Source organism: Melopsittacus undulatus, chromosome 8, assembly GCF_012275295.1.
Source record: "Melopsittacus undulatus isolate bMelUnd1 chromosome 8, bMelUnd1.mat.Z, whole genome shotgun sequence".
NCBI lineage: Eukaryota > Metazoa > Chordata > Aves > Psittaciformes > Psittaculidae > Melopsittacus > Melopsittacus undulatus.
In genome coordinates, this window is record NC_047534.1 from 7444010 (window position 1) to 7460019 (window position 16010).

General features: G+C 39.3%; 1 protein-coding gene across 1 annotated transcript in view; it reads left to right on the top strand.

Annotated features, from left to right (window-relative positions):
• Positions 1-304: 304 nt before the first annotated feature.
• The window catches only part of BAIAP2L1 (BAR/IMD domain containing adaptor protein 2 like 1), a 38511-nt gene continuing 22805 nt past the window's right edge, over positions 305-16010 (top strand). The window contains exons 1-3 of the mRNA XM_005145281.3: positions 305-487; positions 9475-9550; positions 12670-12756. Coding sequence (XP_005145338.2) covers positions 437-487; positions 9475-9550; positions 12670-12756 — 214 coding nt within the window. The 5' untranslated portion in view covers positions 305-436. The remainder of the gene's footprint in view (positions 488-9474; positions 9551-12669; positions 12757-16010) is intronic.

A 16010-nucleotide genomic window follows, 5' to 3' on the forward strand; every position in this document is an offset into this window, starting at 1 on the left:
AATCCTCACTTGATTGCTGTGAGAAAGACTTTACCTCCCACTTTGTTGGGCACCCGCAGCACTGCTGCCTCCTGAAGAGGCTTCCATAATGCCCCGGCTTCCGGGGATCTCCGCGGGGCCACAGCCACCGGGCAGGGAGAAGGGAAGGAGGTGTCAACCCCTCAGGTAGAGGAGGTCCGAAGCCGAGCGCCCCGCCCGCTGAGGCGAAGCGAGGTGAGGCCACCCCGGCCCCGCCCGCCCAGCCAGTCCTGCCGCGTCAGGCGGCCGCGGCCCCGCAGGCCCCGCCCCGGCGGCCCTGCCCGGCTGGTTCCACAAGTTTTTGACAGTTTCTTAGCGGCGGAGGAAGGAGCTCGGTCTGTTGAGGCCGCCCTGGGCTGGGGCCGAAGCGCTCTCCGGAGGACGAAGCTCTTTCCACCGGCGCCTCCCCGCAGTCACCATGTCTCGGAACCCCGAGGAGGTGAACAAGCTGACGGAGAGTACCTACAAAGTGAGTATACGGGCCGGCGAGGGGCTGCCTGCAGCTGCCTTGGCCGGGGACACGGCGGCCACCTTTGCCCCCGCTGGCCGGCTCCGGTGTCGGCTGAGGCGGGGGCCGGCGGCAGGGTGTAGCGCAGCCTCGGCTCCTCACGCAGGAGCGGTGCGAACTTCTTTCTTTCCTCTTTCCCTGTGAGCGCTCTCGGCCGCCCCAGTGTGTCAAAGGCGGCTCGGTGCTGGCTCGTAAATATCCCGGAGGGGCCCGGGACGGAGGCAGCTGGAGACTCGGCCCCCTTCGCCCCGTTTGGTCCTGCCCGTGGCCGCAGAGCCAAGAGAGACAGCTCTGGACAAGGCGGGCTTTCAGGCTGGGTTCTCCCTCTCTAGCAGGCTCAGTTCTCCAGCGAGTCATAGTGCCCGCAGTGTGTTTTGGTGATGAAGTGGTTTGGAGATCTTGGTGCTTGTGGTCCTCTGCTTGAACCGTTTCTTCGTACGGGCAAGAGCCTAAAAACAGCTTAGCGCTGACTTCAGTTGCTTGCCTGGGTCCCGAGCTGATAATCAGATTTGTGAAGGTACGCCCCAGCACTGCCTCCCAGCACCGATGGGTGAGGGTAGTCCAGTTTATGTCAGCGAGCATGTAAACTTTACAAAATGCCTCGCTCTTTGTAGGATTCAAAGTATTTTGCATATGGGCAGTAGCTGCTTATTAAACTTTCTATAAACTCATCCCTTCCAAAACACACCAATTCTAATTGGGGAAAGTTCCCTTAAGAACCATCCTTTTGGCAAAGTAGCAATGGCAGTGTTGGGTCTGTAAGCTTCATTCTGTACTGTGTGTTGTACTAGAGAAAGTACTTATATTTGCAAATGCATTTAATCATGCAAATGAACTTACAGCTGCAGTGCATTCACAGCTTTGAGCCCAAAGGAAGGCTTTCTGGGGGATTGTTCTATTTTACAATTAAATCTTACTGGTTTACTAATGAATGTTTTCATATTTCCGAAGATGTTGTCATTTAAAGGTCTCTGAGAGTATTTACTGGAGTATTTTGCAGTTAGTTTTGTTGTTCTCCAACACCCTTAAGGTAACTTTATTCCTTCAAGTAGTCCTGTTATATCAGTGTCATGTATTTGCTAGTTACTTTCTTTGGATTTAAATATCAAATTCATGCAAAACTACTGGAAAAAAAAAGAGATTATTTCCCTGTAAATTTTGTCCTCTATATTTGATGCAGGTCATCTTAAACAGTCTGGTGATTTGTGGTATCAGTTACATTCATGGCAAGGCCATAAGCAAATATAAATTCATCTTTCTCAGAAGAACAGCCTGTAAATACAGGCTCATAGGAGAGAAATGTGCAAAGTTGACTGTTCAGGGCTGTGCCGACAAAGGAATGTCCTTCTGTCTATCGACTTCCAGAATGTAGCTAAAACAGCTTTACAGAGGAGAGGGAAGAAAATCTTCTGTGTGATGTAACAGGTATAATATATAATAGACTTTAAAGGATGACAGACCTCTAAATAAACAAAATCTTCCTGGTTTTTCAGTACTTATTCCCTGAGCAAGTTTACCCTTTTGTTGTTTTTTGTTTTTAACTAATTCAAGGAGCTATGTAAGACTGAAATTACCAGCAAAAAAACAATAATCCAAATTTAATGTTGACAGTGTGATGAAATGTCTTCCATGTGGATATTTTGAGCGATCTGGTGGATTGCATCACATAGCTCGTACTCACAGGCCTGGAAACCCTCCTGCTCTGCCCTCATTAAAAGTTGAAACTTTATCCAGATAAGGTATAAAGGCTGCTTCAGGCAGAGAATGGATTCTCGGTCTACTTTGAAGCAGTTATTTCTATATCAAAGTTGAAATCTTGAAAATAGCCCTTCACTTCTTAAGGGCAGGGAGACTACTTTGTGTATTTGGCATTTGCAGTGACTAATCACAGCTCCCTCATCTAAAACAAATGAACACCTCTTTGTGCTGTGCTTTAGCTGCAAGGTGAGTGTGCTCTCCTTTGCTTAATAATGCACATGGAACTTCTGCTCTTACTGTTTGCCATCCTAGCAATCCAGCACTTAAAACACCATGCTGATAATGATAAAATCGGGGGCAGTGTTTGTGTTTCTCCTACCAGTAAGAAGAACTTGGTACAGGGAAACAAATGTGGTGTAGCTATGGCATCTGTGTGCTGCAGGACCAAACGCAAGCTTCTGACTTCTCAAAAAAACAATAAAAAGAAATTGAGTGACCTGGAAAAATAATAGAGAATGAAATTGAATGCCATGCTCGTCTGCTTTCTTTTTTCCCTTTCTTACAGTGCTAATCCATTGGATTTATTCAATACATAGTAACCCATGTTATGCAAAGCTTCAAAATATACTTACAGAAGTCATCGGGCAGCTAAGTAATGACCTTGTATTTTTACCTTGTTCATCCTTTTCATTGGCAACAACATCGGAAAGTGAATACTTCAACTTTTTTTTTTTTAGTTAACCTGGCTAAATAAACATAACCCACAAATATATGTGTGTGCACACAAAAATCAAGGCTGACATTTACTCTTTATGTAATACCTGAAGAATCACTTTAATGCATGATAGGAATGGCACGTGCAAAATGAAGCCAAAGGGTGTGGAAACCTATGACTAAAGAGGGCCACAGCCTCCCTTTTACCAAGGAACTGCTGAGGGGTTCACTGGTATGATACTGCTCTGCCCTTGAACCCGCTGCAGCCATGTGGTGTGCTCTGGAGGGACATCGTATGACCCCTTCATACAATTGGTAACCCCAGGAAAGATGTTACATGTTGGCGTGTCATTGCAGCTCATACAGCTTTGTTTTGTCTGCTGTATGTGGGGGAAAACTATTTGGCATCCAACTGTGATACACACAGTGCAGGGGAAAGGGGACAAAACAGGAAAGTACTGAGTTACAGACCTGTCATTCTGTCTATGTGGTCAAAGGGCTAGGCAGGCAGCTCCCTTATTGCTCCTGTGGTTTGAGGTTGCTGGAGCACTTGATAATAGCGTGATAGCTGTAATTCACTGGTGTTGGTAATCGTGGATTTTAAAGATTTATTTAATTCAGGTAAATCTTACCCAGAAATTTTGATTGTTAACCAAAGTGTAATTAGAAAAAAATGGGGTGCATCAAAACAACCTTTATTCAGTGGAATGCTGTGTTCTCCTGAGGGGTTGATATGATTATTTTGGTAGGCTGTATTGTTTTATCATGAAAATATATCTGATAAATTCATTTTAAAGTCCCAAATTCCATGTTCCAAATCCCTGTCCATGTGTTTTTAAAAAGACTTGCAATGAGATTAAACTACCAAAATTCACTTCTGGTCATAGCACATGCTGCAGTTAGGCTGTTATTTTGCATCACTGAAACGTAAATCTGACATTGGGGAGGTGGAGCCTTTGGGAGTTCATGTGTGTATAAAGTCCAGTTCTATCTTAGTGCAGATTATTTCTTGACCTTACTTAGAGTTATTCCTTTTTAGAGTCTGTCCCGGGTTGCGTGTTCATAACCTGAAAAAGTTTGTATTTGAAATGCACTGATGGATGATTAATTTCTGTATTAAGCAAGAAATGTTCTGTCAAGGTGACTAATAATTAGTCATAAGAATCAGTCTTTTTGAATAAACACTGGCATCCTGATCTTTTTCATTCTGTTAAACCTGTTTTAAAACAATATTAAGCTAACTTACAGCTGAGAAAGCTTAACACGAGATATGTCAAAAGCTTAATCGCACCCTTCTGAAAACTGTATTGTGGATTTCAAAAGCTAAAGCAGGAAATGAAATGCAATAATGTATAAAACACTCCAAGTACAGTAGAGCACAATATGACTTACCTTCTACATGGCTCTTCAGATCTTCTCAAGTGGGTTTTCAGACATAGACACTGAAGACTTTTTCCAAAGCTTAATTTTACTGTTTTCCAAGTTGAGGGATAACAATTTACATTATTAATAGCTATACAAAAGTTAGGTATAAATATATACATTGATGATGAGTAATGTTAGACATCAAGATCTACTTTTTCGGTGCTAGTTCTACAGTTTCAGATTTCCACCCAAATACATTGTTATCCACTCTTGCAAAAGTGCCTGCAGGATGTAAACTTGAAGCTACAGGGAGTCTATGCATTGTTTAGTTGTACTCATACCTGCTGAGCTATTGTTCTGTGAGGTGTGTCTTTAAGTAAAAAGCAAAGCTGAGCATTCACAGGAAGGCACTTTTACAATGGATGTCATTTGTTTTGAAGATTAATGTTGTTTATATCACTATCAGGAACTGCAGAAGATATAATACCTACACATAACAAGTGGAAATACAAGGCCTCAGTCATCTCCTTTCTACCAGGCTGGTTAATTCACATTGGCCTCATGTGGTGAAAGGCATATAGCAGCTCTTATACCGGATTATATGAGGATTTAATGACTCAAATGACCAGAGCAGGTTTAATCTTACAAGTTTTCTTGGAAGGTCACTTTTGCCAACTCTAAAATTCTCTACATAAAAAGATATTTCCTGCTGCCTGTTATAAAGTGTTTCCCTTTAATTCCATTCATCCTAAATAATAGAAAGCTGTAGGAGGTGATCATGTGCCTCCTCTTCTCTTGTGGTAAATTATTCTGTTCATGTGAGGTAGTGTGTCACTAGAATATAGGACACTTCATTGACAATTAGGAAGCGAGTGTGTGTCCCTCATTGCAAAGACAAATGATGTCTTGTGAACCATTGTCTCGCCTAGGTGGTTTTTTTTTTTTTTGCTTTATGATGTCTATTTGGATTAAGATAAAAGTTTTATTCCCATGTCATTGTAGAGCATGGCACATAACAAGGCTGTGATATTTTATGAGACTTTTGATAATTTTATATTAGTGTTTGTCTTGATCAGAAGTTTTTTGTTCCTCTGTCTCTGCTTTTTTGAGATCTGGCTGCAGTGTCTGACTTGAAGTTTTGCACTGGTGTTCAGTCCCACTCATTTTCATTACCTTTTACTTATACTGCAAGAGAAGCTGTACAACTGTAAGACATCATATGAAAACAATAGCTATACAGATGGATTTGAGGGGCTCTTTTCCCCATAACTTCTGAAGCTGAACAAAATATTACAATCACTTTAATTGATTTGAAATGACTTGGCAATTATAAAATTTATACCTAGTCCTGAAGAGAGTGTTGCCAGTGACCATTTTCCTTTTGAAAATGTGCTCCAGATACATGTTCCTGGGCAGTACTTTAAAGGCAGCAGCAATGGTTAACTATATAAAAAGAGCACTAGAAGCACAGCCAGGTTTTTCTTTGGGAATCTAGAAAGAAAAAACATGTATTATGCTTCTCTATATTGTTGAAGAGAGGAAAATCATCTAAGAATTATTTCATTATACCATCTTGGAGACCCAGCAGGGGTGGGAGTGGGGGAGCTAAGTATCAAACACAAACTCTAAATAGGAAAGTAGATGAGCCTTGCACAGTTCTGTGGGGATGAGCTAACCATACCCTGCATTAAACCAGGCAAATTCCTAAGGGGAATTTCCATTGCAAAGGTTTTTACTGCTTCTCGGGCGTTCACTGGTGCAGACGCTTCTGCTAACAATCAACTACTGTGGCAGTGTAAAGGCTGAAAAGCTTCCAGAGGCTGCTTGGTCTGATGGAGAAAAGATCCGTTAGTTGTGTGCCTTTCAGCTAGCAAAGGCAGTGACCTATAAAATGTTTCTTCAACTTTTGAGCAGTTTAATGTATAAGTTGAGCAGATGTGATGACTGGAGCTCTTCTTCAGAGTTTGGTGTGTTTCAGTGCAACTGTTGTGTTTCCACAGTGTGATCTATAGCTGCTATACATGAGTGTTCAGTAAGTACTGAATCACCTAGTGAAAGTAAGGAGCTATGCGATCTGGCTTCAGAGAGGGAAGTTTTTTGAAGGCATTTTTGTTGGGTTTTATTCACTTCCTCCTAAATTAAAACAACTAATGATGGAGATGCAATCTCTGCTTTCTGTTTGAAATCTGAATTAGATGGCAAGAAAACTGGAATGTTAACCCCTGAATCCTTAAGACAGTCATTCCAAAATCAGTATTTTGAGACCAATAATTGCCATGTTACTGTTAGAATTTTTGGGTAGGAAGCAGTGAGGTTTTTACTCTATGTCCTTGTGAGGAGCAGGGTAAGTAGGGACAGGAGCTGTCTTTCAAGACAGTTATTTTCAGTGTCACGTGACAATTCAAGGTGGCATTGGGATTCTTACCTGCCATGGATACACATGGTTTCTACATCATATACACCTTTCTCTCTATCCATATCCTTGGAACACGGGACTCTATATTCTAACACAATACCCTAATTCACCCTTTTTTCTTTTTTTCTTGTGATTCACTGGCTCCATGTATGCCAAGAGGCATCATCTTTAGTATGCTGCTGGGAAGGAATGGCAAGAAGTTGGAGTAGGAAGAAACACCCCTTGGAACAAAAGCCTCACAGTCACACTGTCTCAGCTGCAGGGAGGGCAAAAGAGGCACAGCAGCAACATTTATAGTAGTAAATTAAAGAGTTGTGGCAGGAGAAGGGATGTTCCCAGCCACCAGAGCTTGAAATTCCATAGTGTTGTTAGAATAGCCTTTGGCATTGTTGGCCCAACCTGAAACACACTTTCCCAAATGATTTCTGGATGTGGTTTGCGAGTTAATACAAATCAAGGGCCTGAGGACACTAGGTAGTTTGTCTGCAGTGATCATGTTTGGGTGGATAAGAGTTTAATGGTAAGAATAGAAAAAAATCCCAGTTGTATTTAATTTGTACAAATAAAGGCAGTGGGGCTAGGTATTCTCATTCTGTGTCTGCTTTTGATGTCATATATACTACACCACCATCAGAGCCTAACAGGTTTTTTTGGGCAGGTTTAATAGCTACATTATTTTTACTCAATATGACTGCTAAAGTAGAGTTGGTGAAATGTGGAGCTAATTCTTCACTTTTTACATTGACTGGAGTTCAGGTATAGCACTATATTCAAAGAATAATAACAAAGTTCTGTCTGAATGACCTTGTCTGAAAATAAGACAAATGTGATGATGATATTCCTGTTCTTTCTGGATCCATGTACATACTAAATAGAAATATTTTCATTCTGTTAGTAGTATAATAGACAAAAACTGGAGACTATTTCACTTGTCTGTGCTTTGTATTTTTGTAAACAGAAAGCATCTGTTTTGAATTCCTGGAACTTGAAAGTTCTGCTGTGTGAACAGTATCTAGAAACATGTGAGTTGTGTCATAAAAATACTGTAATAAAATAGAATAGCAAAATGGTGTCTTCAGGTATCTCATGACCATAAAATTTTACAGCGTAATGTCACGGGTATAGTTTTGTTAGGAAGATTCTGGGAAAACAAGGTCTAGAAGCTGCAAAAACGTTAAAGTTTTCCTCTGTGGAAATACAGAGCTTCTGTGAAAATAAATGTAATACAAAATACTCATTACCAAATTGTTCCTGAGACTTAGTAGTTGCTGTTAAATGAAACTGTGGTTTGTATGGAAGAGAGAAAAGAAGGGATTAGAACATTGCAGTTACTTGACTATTAAATGACCAGACACATATGGCAAATTCTAGAATACTTGTTCAAGGTAGTTATTTACATACATGCAAAAGGAGGTTTTGTTAAACAAAAATGCTGTGTCTTCAGTTCAGATAGTGATTCTACCTGAAGAAACCAAGGAACTACCAAGTGAAGCTCAGAGGGCTCTCCTTCAAACTTACTTAGCGTCGTTCCAAAGTCAATTGCAACATTCAGTTCTTTGGAATACTGCTATTTATGCTACATGTGTTTGAGGCATCTTGAAGGGTGTGATTCCAAGGAATGAATAACTACTGCATTTATATCAGCATGTCAGCTTTGCTCTTTTTCAGTGCTAATAACAAGATAAAAGTAATTCTGGAATATTGATTTTGGGGAAAGTTTCCATCTCTGACCAGAAGGAAGGAAACTGAACCTTTCCTATGAGTAGGGTCAACTCAGTCTTTGTGAGTGACTTTCTCTTCCAGGTGAACAAAAGCTGCTGCTTCTCTCTTCATCACCCCCTGACTCTGGTTAAGTTCAAATTTGAATTCATGCATCATGGCTTAACTTATTGTCTACTTTTTGCACAGATTTGAAACATTTCTATTTAATGGTGTAGCTATTTTCTTGCACTGTGAAACTGACAGTCACAATTTCTACCACTTCATCAGTTCACAGAATTTGCTATGTATGAGGGTAGTCATGCTTGGAGCTGCTGGATTTCAGATTCTGGCTGTTTCAGCCAATAATTGTATTTAACAGCCAAAGCAGCTGCAGTGGACTATTTTTCTCCTTCTGTTTAAATAAGGTCATCATTTTCTTGCTGAGAGGACCACAGCTTTGCACAAGGAAAAGCAGCATTTTCAAACAAACAAACAAACCCCAAATGATTTCCCTTAATGCTCTCTGTAACTTAGGAAAGATAAATAAAGCACTTGTCTCCCCTGATCAGTTGCCTGGTGAATTTCTTATTTTATTTTCCCAACATTATACTTTTTTTCAGCTCGGAGCAGGGGCACAGAAAGAGCTCAAATCAAGGTTCTTGTTACTGTCTGACTTCATAAAACAGTTAGTGGGTAGACGTTTTTCTCTCACTTTTATTTCACCATCACCTACCACAAGAGAAGGATCTGTGCAAGCTTTGATCACATACTTGACATCTCTTTGTATTATGAACAGCCAGATTCTTTTTACCCCAGTGGAAAGTTTACCTTTACTTTTTCCTGTTTGTTGATTTTAAATGCTCAGTTCTTCTCCCTTCCATCCTTTGCTCTCCTCTTCCTCCCAAGTCTTCTATTTTTCACCCATCCATAGACATTTCAGATGTATGCTGTACATATGAAACCTAAAACAGACCTAAATGACACTAAGATAAATACTTCCATCCACTGTTGAACTGCCTTGGTTGTAACACACATCTTCTTTTCTGTTCCCTAGAATGTTATGGAACAGTTCAATCCAGGACTGAGGAATTTAATAAATCTGGGAAAAAACTATGAAAAAGCTGTTAATGGTAAGTCTTCTAGGTGCTGACTTTAAAATTATATTTATTTCATTTAAATATGCATATTGGAGTCAAAATCAGAATGAATAAATTTGAATCCAAGGACCCAGACTCTCAAACTTCTTCTAACATGGATGTTTACTTCCATTATTGACTTCACGGAAGCTGTCTGCCTAAGAATCGGTTTCAAGGACTGGGCCCTGGATTCCCGAAGCTCATATTCTAGGGCCTGTTAGAGCTTGCTCCATTTCACCTCTGCAGACCTGTTGAGCTGCTTGATACCATATTAAAGCGATGTAAAATCTCTCTAATTTTGCCTCATTCAAGTCTGTGGCATATCTTTTCCCTATGTGTAATCTAGTACTCTGAGAAATGTGATACTGCAGAAGTAGTGCATAGCCAAATAGACATTGAAATCTCTCTTCATGCAAATTTTAGACCAGGCTTGAGAACAAGATGAAACTAAAACCTGCTGAAGATGAAAACAGGGAAATGCTAACTTACACACAGTAATGCCTAACCTGATGGCTTAACACTGTAGTTACCTAATACCTAACCTGGGGATTATACGTAGTACCAGAAGTAATAACAAGTATTTCCATGATTGACAGAAAAACGTTTATACCAGTTTCTGAGGGTTCTGCTTTTTACGTACTTTACTGTTGATAAGTTACATTGTGCTGCTTCTCTTTTAATTCAGTTTGTCATCCATAAGTCACAACATAACTGTGCACAGCAGCACTGGAGAAGCTGATGGAAATGGTGGTGTAGCAAGTTTGTCTTTTAAGACTGGCTGATAAAGCATATCTAGCATGAATGCTTAATTTCAAGTGAATAAATGTTTACAATGTTGCAACAACTGTTGAGAAATGACATTAAAGTCATCTTTGGACTCATAAATTGTTAAACTTCTTCAGTTCTGAGTGGTATAAATAGGTCTGCAACAAGAAGTAAATACTCTGTTGCTAAACAAATACTATGCAGATTTCCAAACAAGTCAGAGTAGGCTGACAACATTACAAGACCTTCTGATAGATTTAAAATGTATTTTTGTACATCCTGAACATAAAAGGTCAAAACTTCTTTTCTGCCCAAGTTGTTTACTAGCCATAGAGCTAGTGAAGACTGTCCAAGTGGAGTTCTTGATTTAGCTTGATTAGCACAGGAGAAATCATATATTTTTGTTCCTGGTTTAGTGCCTGTATTGAGACAAAAGATTGACTTGGGGCTATCTTCAGAAAATGTTAGGTAGGAGGAGTTGGAATGGCATAAAATCTTTGCATGTGGGTGGCATACTTCTCATTCTGTCAGTAGCACCAGTACTATTTATCTGTTGAGAAAGTTTGAATATAGAGCACCTGTGAAGCACAGCTTAGAAATTACTTGTCTAATGCAGTAAAGCTTGAAAACCAATCATTGTTTCATCTGGAAGAGTTTCAGGTTTCTCGGTGAATATAGTTAGGTAACCAAAGTTGTCACCTTTGCTAGTAAAAATCACAAAATACAAACCTAAAATACTCTAGTTGGCAATTGCCAAATATGTTCCTCTCAGGAAAGAGTATTCTAAAGTCAGCAGTGAGAGTCTCCTTGGCTTCTACTTTAGGTTGAAAATGTACTTACTAGTTTGTCCTTGCTATTTCTTTGTGTAGAACAGTTCTAAATACTGTGCAGATGCAAGGCAACAACTGCAGAATCTACTACATACATGTTTCTCACTACTGGCCTCCTTGCAGTTTGAATGCTGATGTTTCCCTGTTCATTCTAGCACAACTGGCTTTGCTGCTAAGATAGCTATAACCAGGAAATTATTAACTGAGAATAACTGAAACCTTAGTAATATATAAGAAGAGCTTATTAGTTCCTGTAAAACTGGAATTGTTAAACCCCAACTATAAAGCATAAAAGGGGGGGAACGGTCCTGAAGGGATAAAAAGAGGAGCATCCAAATGTTAACTAGGGTCTTTTTGGTTGGGAATGTTAGGCCTTCAGATTTCTACTTAAACTATATATACACCTGTTGCCTGAGGTTGTTATTGCTTAAAGTACTTGGAATACTGATTTTCTCTGCCATCCAGAGTTCAGTAATGAAGACAAAAGTAGACACTTTCCTGGACTGTCAAAATAACTCTGTGCAGAAATTGTATGTATCAGTGCTAGGTTTTCATGTCTGTCCAAGAAACCAGAGATCTTCCACCATTTTAGCTTATTACGTTGCTGAACAATATAATTTATAATGATTTTAGGTATTGATGGTACATGGAAAATTGAGAAAAGAATACCAAATGGATTATCTCCATAACCTTAATATCATCTTTCAGAGACTTACTTTTTGAAGTTTTAACTTTTAAGGCCTAAAATTTCTGGAAAGTGGAAAAGTTAGTGTCTATATATAGAATCCTCTTATTGCAAGGTCTTGTTCTGACAAGAACTTGTAATTGATGACAGATGATGACTGTACAGTGTTATCCAAAATGGAAATTTTTAGGAGTGACTTTATCCAAGCTTTCACATTTCACCATTATTTTATATCTGTCACACCTAGCAACTGCATTCCATCATAGCTTTTTAGAAGCAAGTTACTCTTTCATCTAACTTAAACAATAAATGACGGTTTGCTTTTGGAGGGCTCCCTGTTTCCTTCGGGCAACCATAGGTCCCTTGTCTCATGGCCAGTAGCCATTTCTCAGATATGTGACCTGGCTGCTCAGTACAGGGCAGAGACCTTGGCATTTCGAAGAAATTTGGGACTGCATTTCTGTTTTTTCCAGCAGTTTTATCTGTACCAAGGAACTTTGTTATGTCCTGACCAATGGCTTATGGCTAAACCTACCCACTGGCTGCTCAGTTCTTCTGGATATGAGTGAAAGCTGGAACTAAACAACAGGTGGAAACTTCATTCATGTAGTCTTGTCTTCTGTCTTTGTCACCTGGTTTCACGAATTAGCATGTAGCTCAGCGACTCATGGAACTTTTTCTGGTAGCAGAATTTCCTTATTGCTATATACCCCTCTCTTACTATGTGCTCTGGATTACAAGATTTCGTAGGAGCATAAAAGTAAGGATAATGGAGAATATTTTGACTTTGACTTTTAACACTCTTTTGTGTTTTTTTTCCCTCCACCCCCAAGCTATGGTAGTGGCTGGAAGAGCATATTATGATAGCCTTGCAAAGATTGGGGATATATCAGCTGATTCTCCAGTTTCTAAAGAATTGGGTAAGTGGAATCGCATTTTTTAAAATCACTTTAAAGTATTTAAAATATAACAATTACTTTTGTTTCCCTGCTGGTACTTCACAGCACTGATGCAAAGTAGAGAAGGATCAGAAAAAATGTCTCTCTCTTGTGTGACACATAGATGGAAGGGATTACATTCCTCTGGGGTATATTATTTCTCAAGACACTTATGTTGTGACAAAAATTACTTTTTTTTTTCTCTAAGTTTGTGCTTATGCATTTAAAAGCATCAATTGTTTAGGTTCACGTAATTTTATAATAAATTAATACATATGGGAAAATGTGTAGTTTGATTTGTAGTACAAGGATGAATGTTAAAATACTTCAGCAACAGAATACTGGTATGAGGAGTCCTACTGTATGAAAACAGGTCTAAACTAAAACAATTTTCTGGATGAGTTTAGTTCTATTTCACTGGTTTTCATCAAGTATATCACTAAAAGCTCTCAGATGCATTATATTTATTTTCTAGTTGAGCTGTTGAAAGAGAAACTGTAAAGTCAAAGATGTACATTTACAGTAATGTAAAATTAAAGTTCTCCACTTTCCTGGAAACAGTTTCTGGATTTTTGGAAGATGGTCATCAGCGCTTCATGTTGTACTCCTCTGGCTAGTGTTGACATGATACTGCTCAATTTATGAAATTGTCATCAAAGTATTTATAATGTTTCTGACAAAAGATAATCTAACATCACTACAAAAGAAAGAAACAAGAACTATGCTGTAATGAGGAAACATTTGTTTAAAACCTTTGTTTGCTCTTTGACAAAAATACCTTGATAAAGTGTCTTGTGTCTGAGCATTTGATTATGGGTGACACAGGAGGGTCAGTGATGTCACATGCATCTGCTCCTGTAACTCACACAAGCAGGATAATTCGGCTGACTAAAAAGGATGTTTTTACTAAATGTTTTCTTCTAATAATTCTGCTGAAGCAGAACTGAGGGAGGACTCTTCTTGAGCAGTGGTTTCTCTGTGCCTGCACACATTTTTATCATCTGTGCTGAAACCACTTTTGTGTGAGTGTTAACACTGTGTGTTCAAAGTTGGGAGCGGCAGAACAGCAAACAGTACAAAGCAAACAGTCCTAACGCAGTCACTTGCTGTATTTGCTTTGCAGGCTGTTTACAGAAAGCAGAGCTGTTGGTTTCAAACTATAGAACAGCAGAAGTATGAGCAAGTGAAAAGTAATAACAATGCAGAGTATTATAAAAATATCAACAAACACATAATAACAATTTTTGCCATCAAGCTGTTGGTCAAATGAATCTATTTATGGAGCTTCATATGACTGTGGGATATTGCCTGCTTCTTTGCAGATATTATAATTGGGTTCTTTTGAGCTGAAATCTGAAAATAACTAGGTTTCCTTATTATTTGGGACCATACAGAATTGTGATTGAAAAGATACTTTTGTTTGTTTGTTTGTTTAGCTAGGAATTCTTCCCTGCAATTATAAAACCTTTTTTAGGTACACTGTATTGAGAAAGTGTGGCCTTCTTCAGAGTCAGGCCTCTACCACTACTTTCTGTCCATCTTAAACTGGTACTGCAGAAAAATATTTTCTTCTTAAGGAAAAGAGCAGCTCTGGATTTCTTCCAGCATATACTCTCTGACAGAATACTTAGAGATAAGGAAAGGCAATGAGCATTGGAAAAAGCCAGATAAGGTGGTTGGGAGTCTGTGAGAGATCATTTGCATTTTCCTGAAAAAGTCTTCATAGTTCTGAAGCTGGGCTACAATACTGAACTATTTAGCAAAGAAAAGTGATACACCCCAGATGGCTCTAAAGTATCTCTGCTTAAAAAGAAAAGAGAATTTACTGCACATTGTAGTATTTAAAAATACTTGGATCCCTGCTAAGCAGTGTCAGATGTGTGAAGACTAGATCGAACCTTACTATGATTTTGCTGATTTGTGGACCCTATTAACCCCAGTGGAGTTACTGTAGGTGCATCCTACTGTGGAGTGATCTCTTCTGTGCGTTTTAGACTTGCCATAAGACATGTTATTAACCACTAGCAGCTCCATCATGCATAATACTTATGCTACCTTTGCCAAAAAAGAGATCAGTAGCCATCAGTTAAGCTTTGTGATACTGCTGTTCTGTACTGTGTTCTCCCGAGCATCAAGTGAGTTTACACAGTAGCTTGTTCTAGGAGAGCTGCAGACTAAAGGTGACTGGCAAGGAAGCAGAGGAGCAGTTTCAGTATCTTTATGTGTGCATGTTATCTGGAACATTTCTGCAACTTTTTACTTTTCCCTTGCCTAAAATTATAAGGCCTCATCCTGCATCCCGTATTAACTGAAACCAATAGCAACATTCCCACAGACGTTAGTAGGAGATCATTGTAGGTTTTTCTGGTACTTAACACATTATGTGGGCTCTTCCCAATGAATTAGATAAACACAACAGTGTCAAAGTTTAAACCATTTGAGAATGCTTTAATATTTGAGGACAAATTGAGGTACTGTGATCTGATGTGGACTTCCAGCATTTGTATCCTTGGCCAACCTGACAGTATAAATGTTTTCATTGGAGTAACAAAAAATTGCAACATTCAAACTAATGCTTAAAACAAATCTGTTTAAAAGCAAACAAGGCCTTCCCCTCCCTGGCTTACCAATGTAACCACCATCAAGACAATTTAGCTTATGGATGGTTAAGACTTCATGGTAGTCTGAAATCCACAGTGCTGTATTATCTACAGCAGAAATGGTGGCAAAGCATAGCTGCCAAGTAATTTTCTTTGACTTATTTTAAATGTACATGGCTCCTCTATTAGTTGTGTTTTGCCCATCGGGTACTTTTTGCCTGCAAAAAGGTGTTAGAACAAGATTCTCCCCTTTCCCCTTTCTCTGATAGCTAACATATCAAGCTGTAACTTTGGCAGATACAGCTCGTAGTAAAATTAGCATTCTGAATAATGAACAGTGGAATTAGGCAGGAACAAAGTTTTAGGTCTTTCCTGTAGCAACTTCACCTTTAGCAGTGACAAATGAAATATATTATTCTAAATTCAGACGTGTTGAATTAAGGCTCTTACACTTAATTACAAAAAGACTACAAGGCTCAGATGGCTAAAGCAAACATTCTTTAGAATTTATGGAGGATCTTTACGGGCACATTGCACTGTCACCTCACAGTTCAAACCCAAACCTGCTGGGTGACCTGGAGTGTATTTACTGCCAAGTGTGATGTAAAGATTTGGATCAAAAACACAGTCAATCCT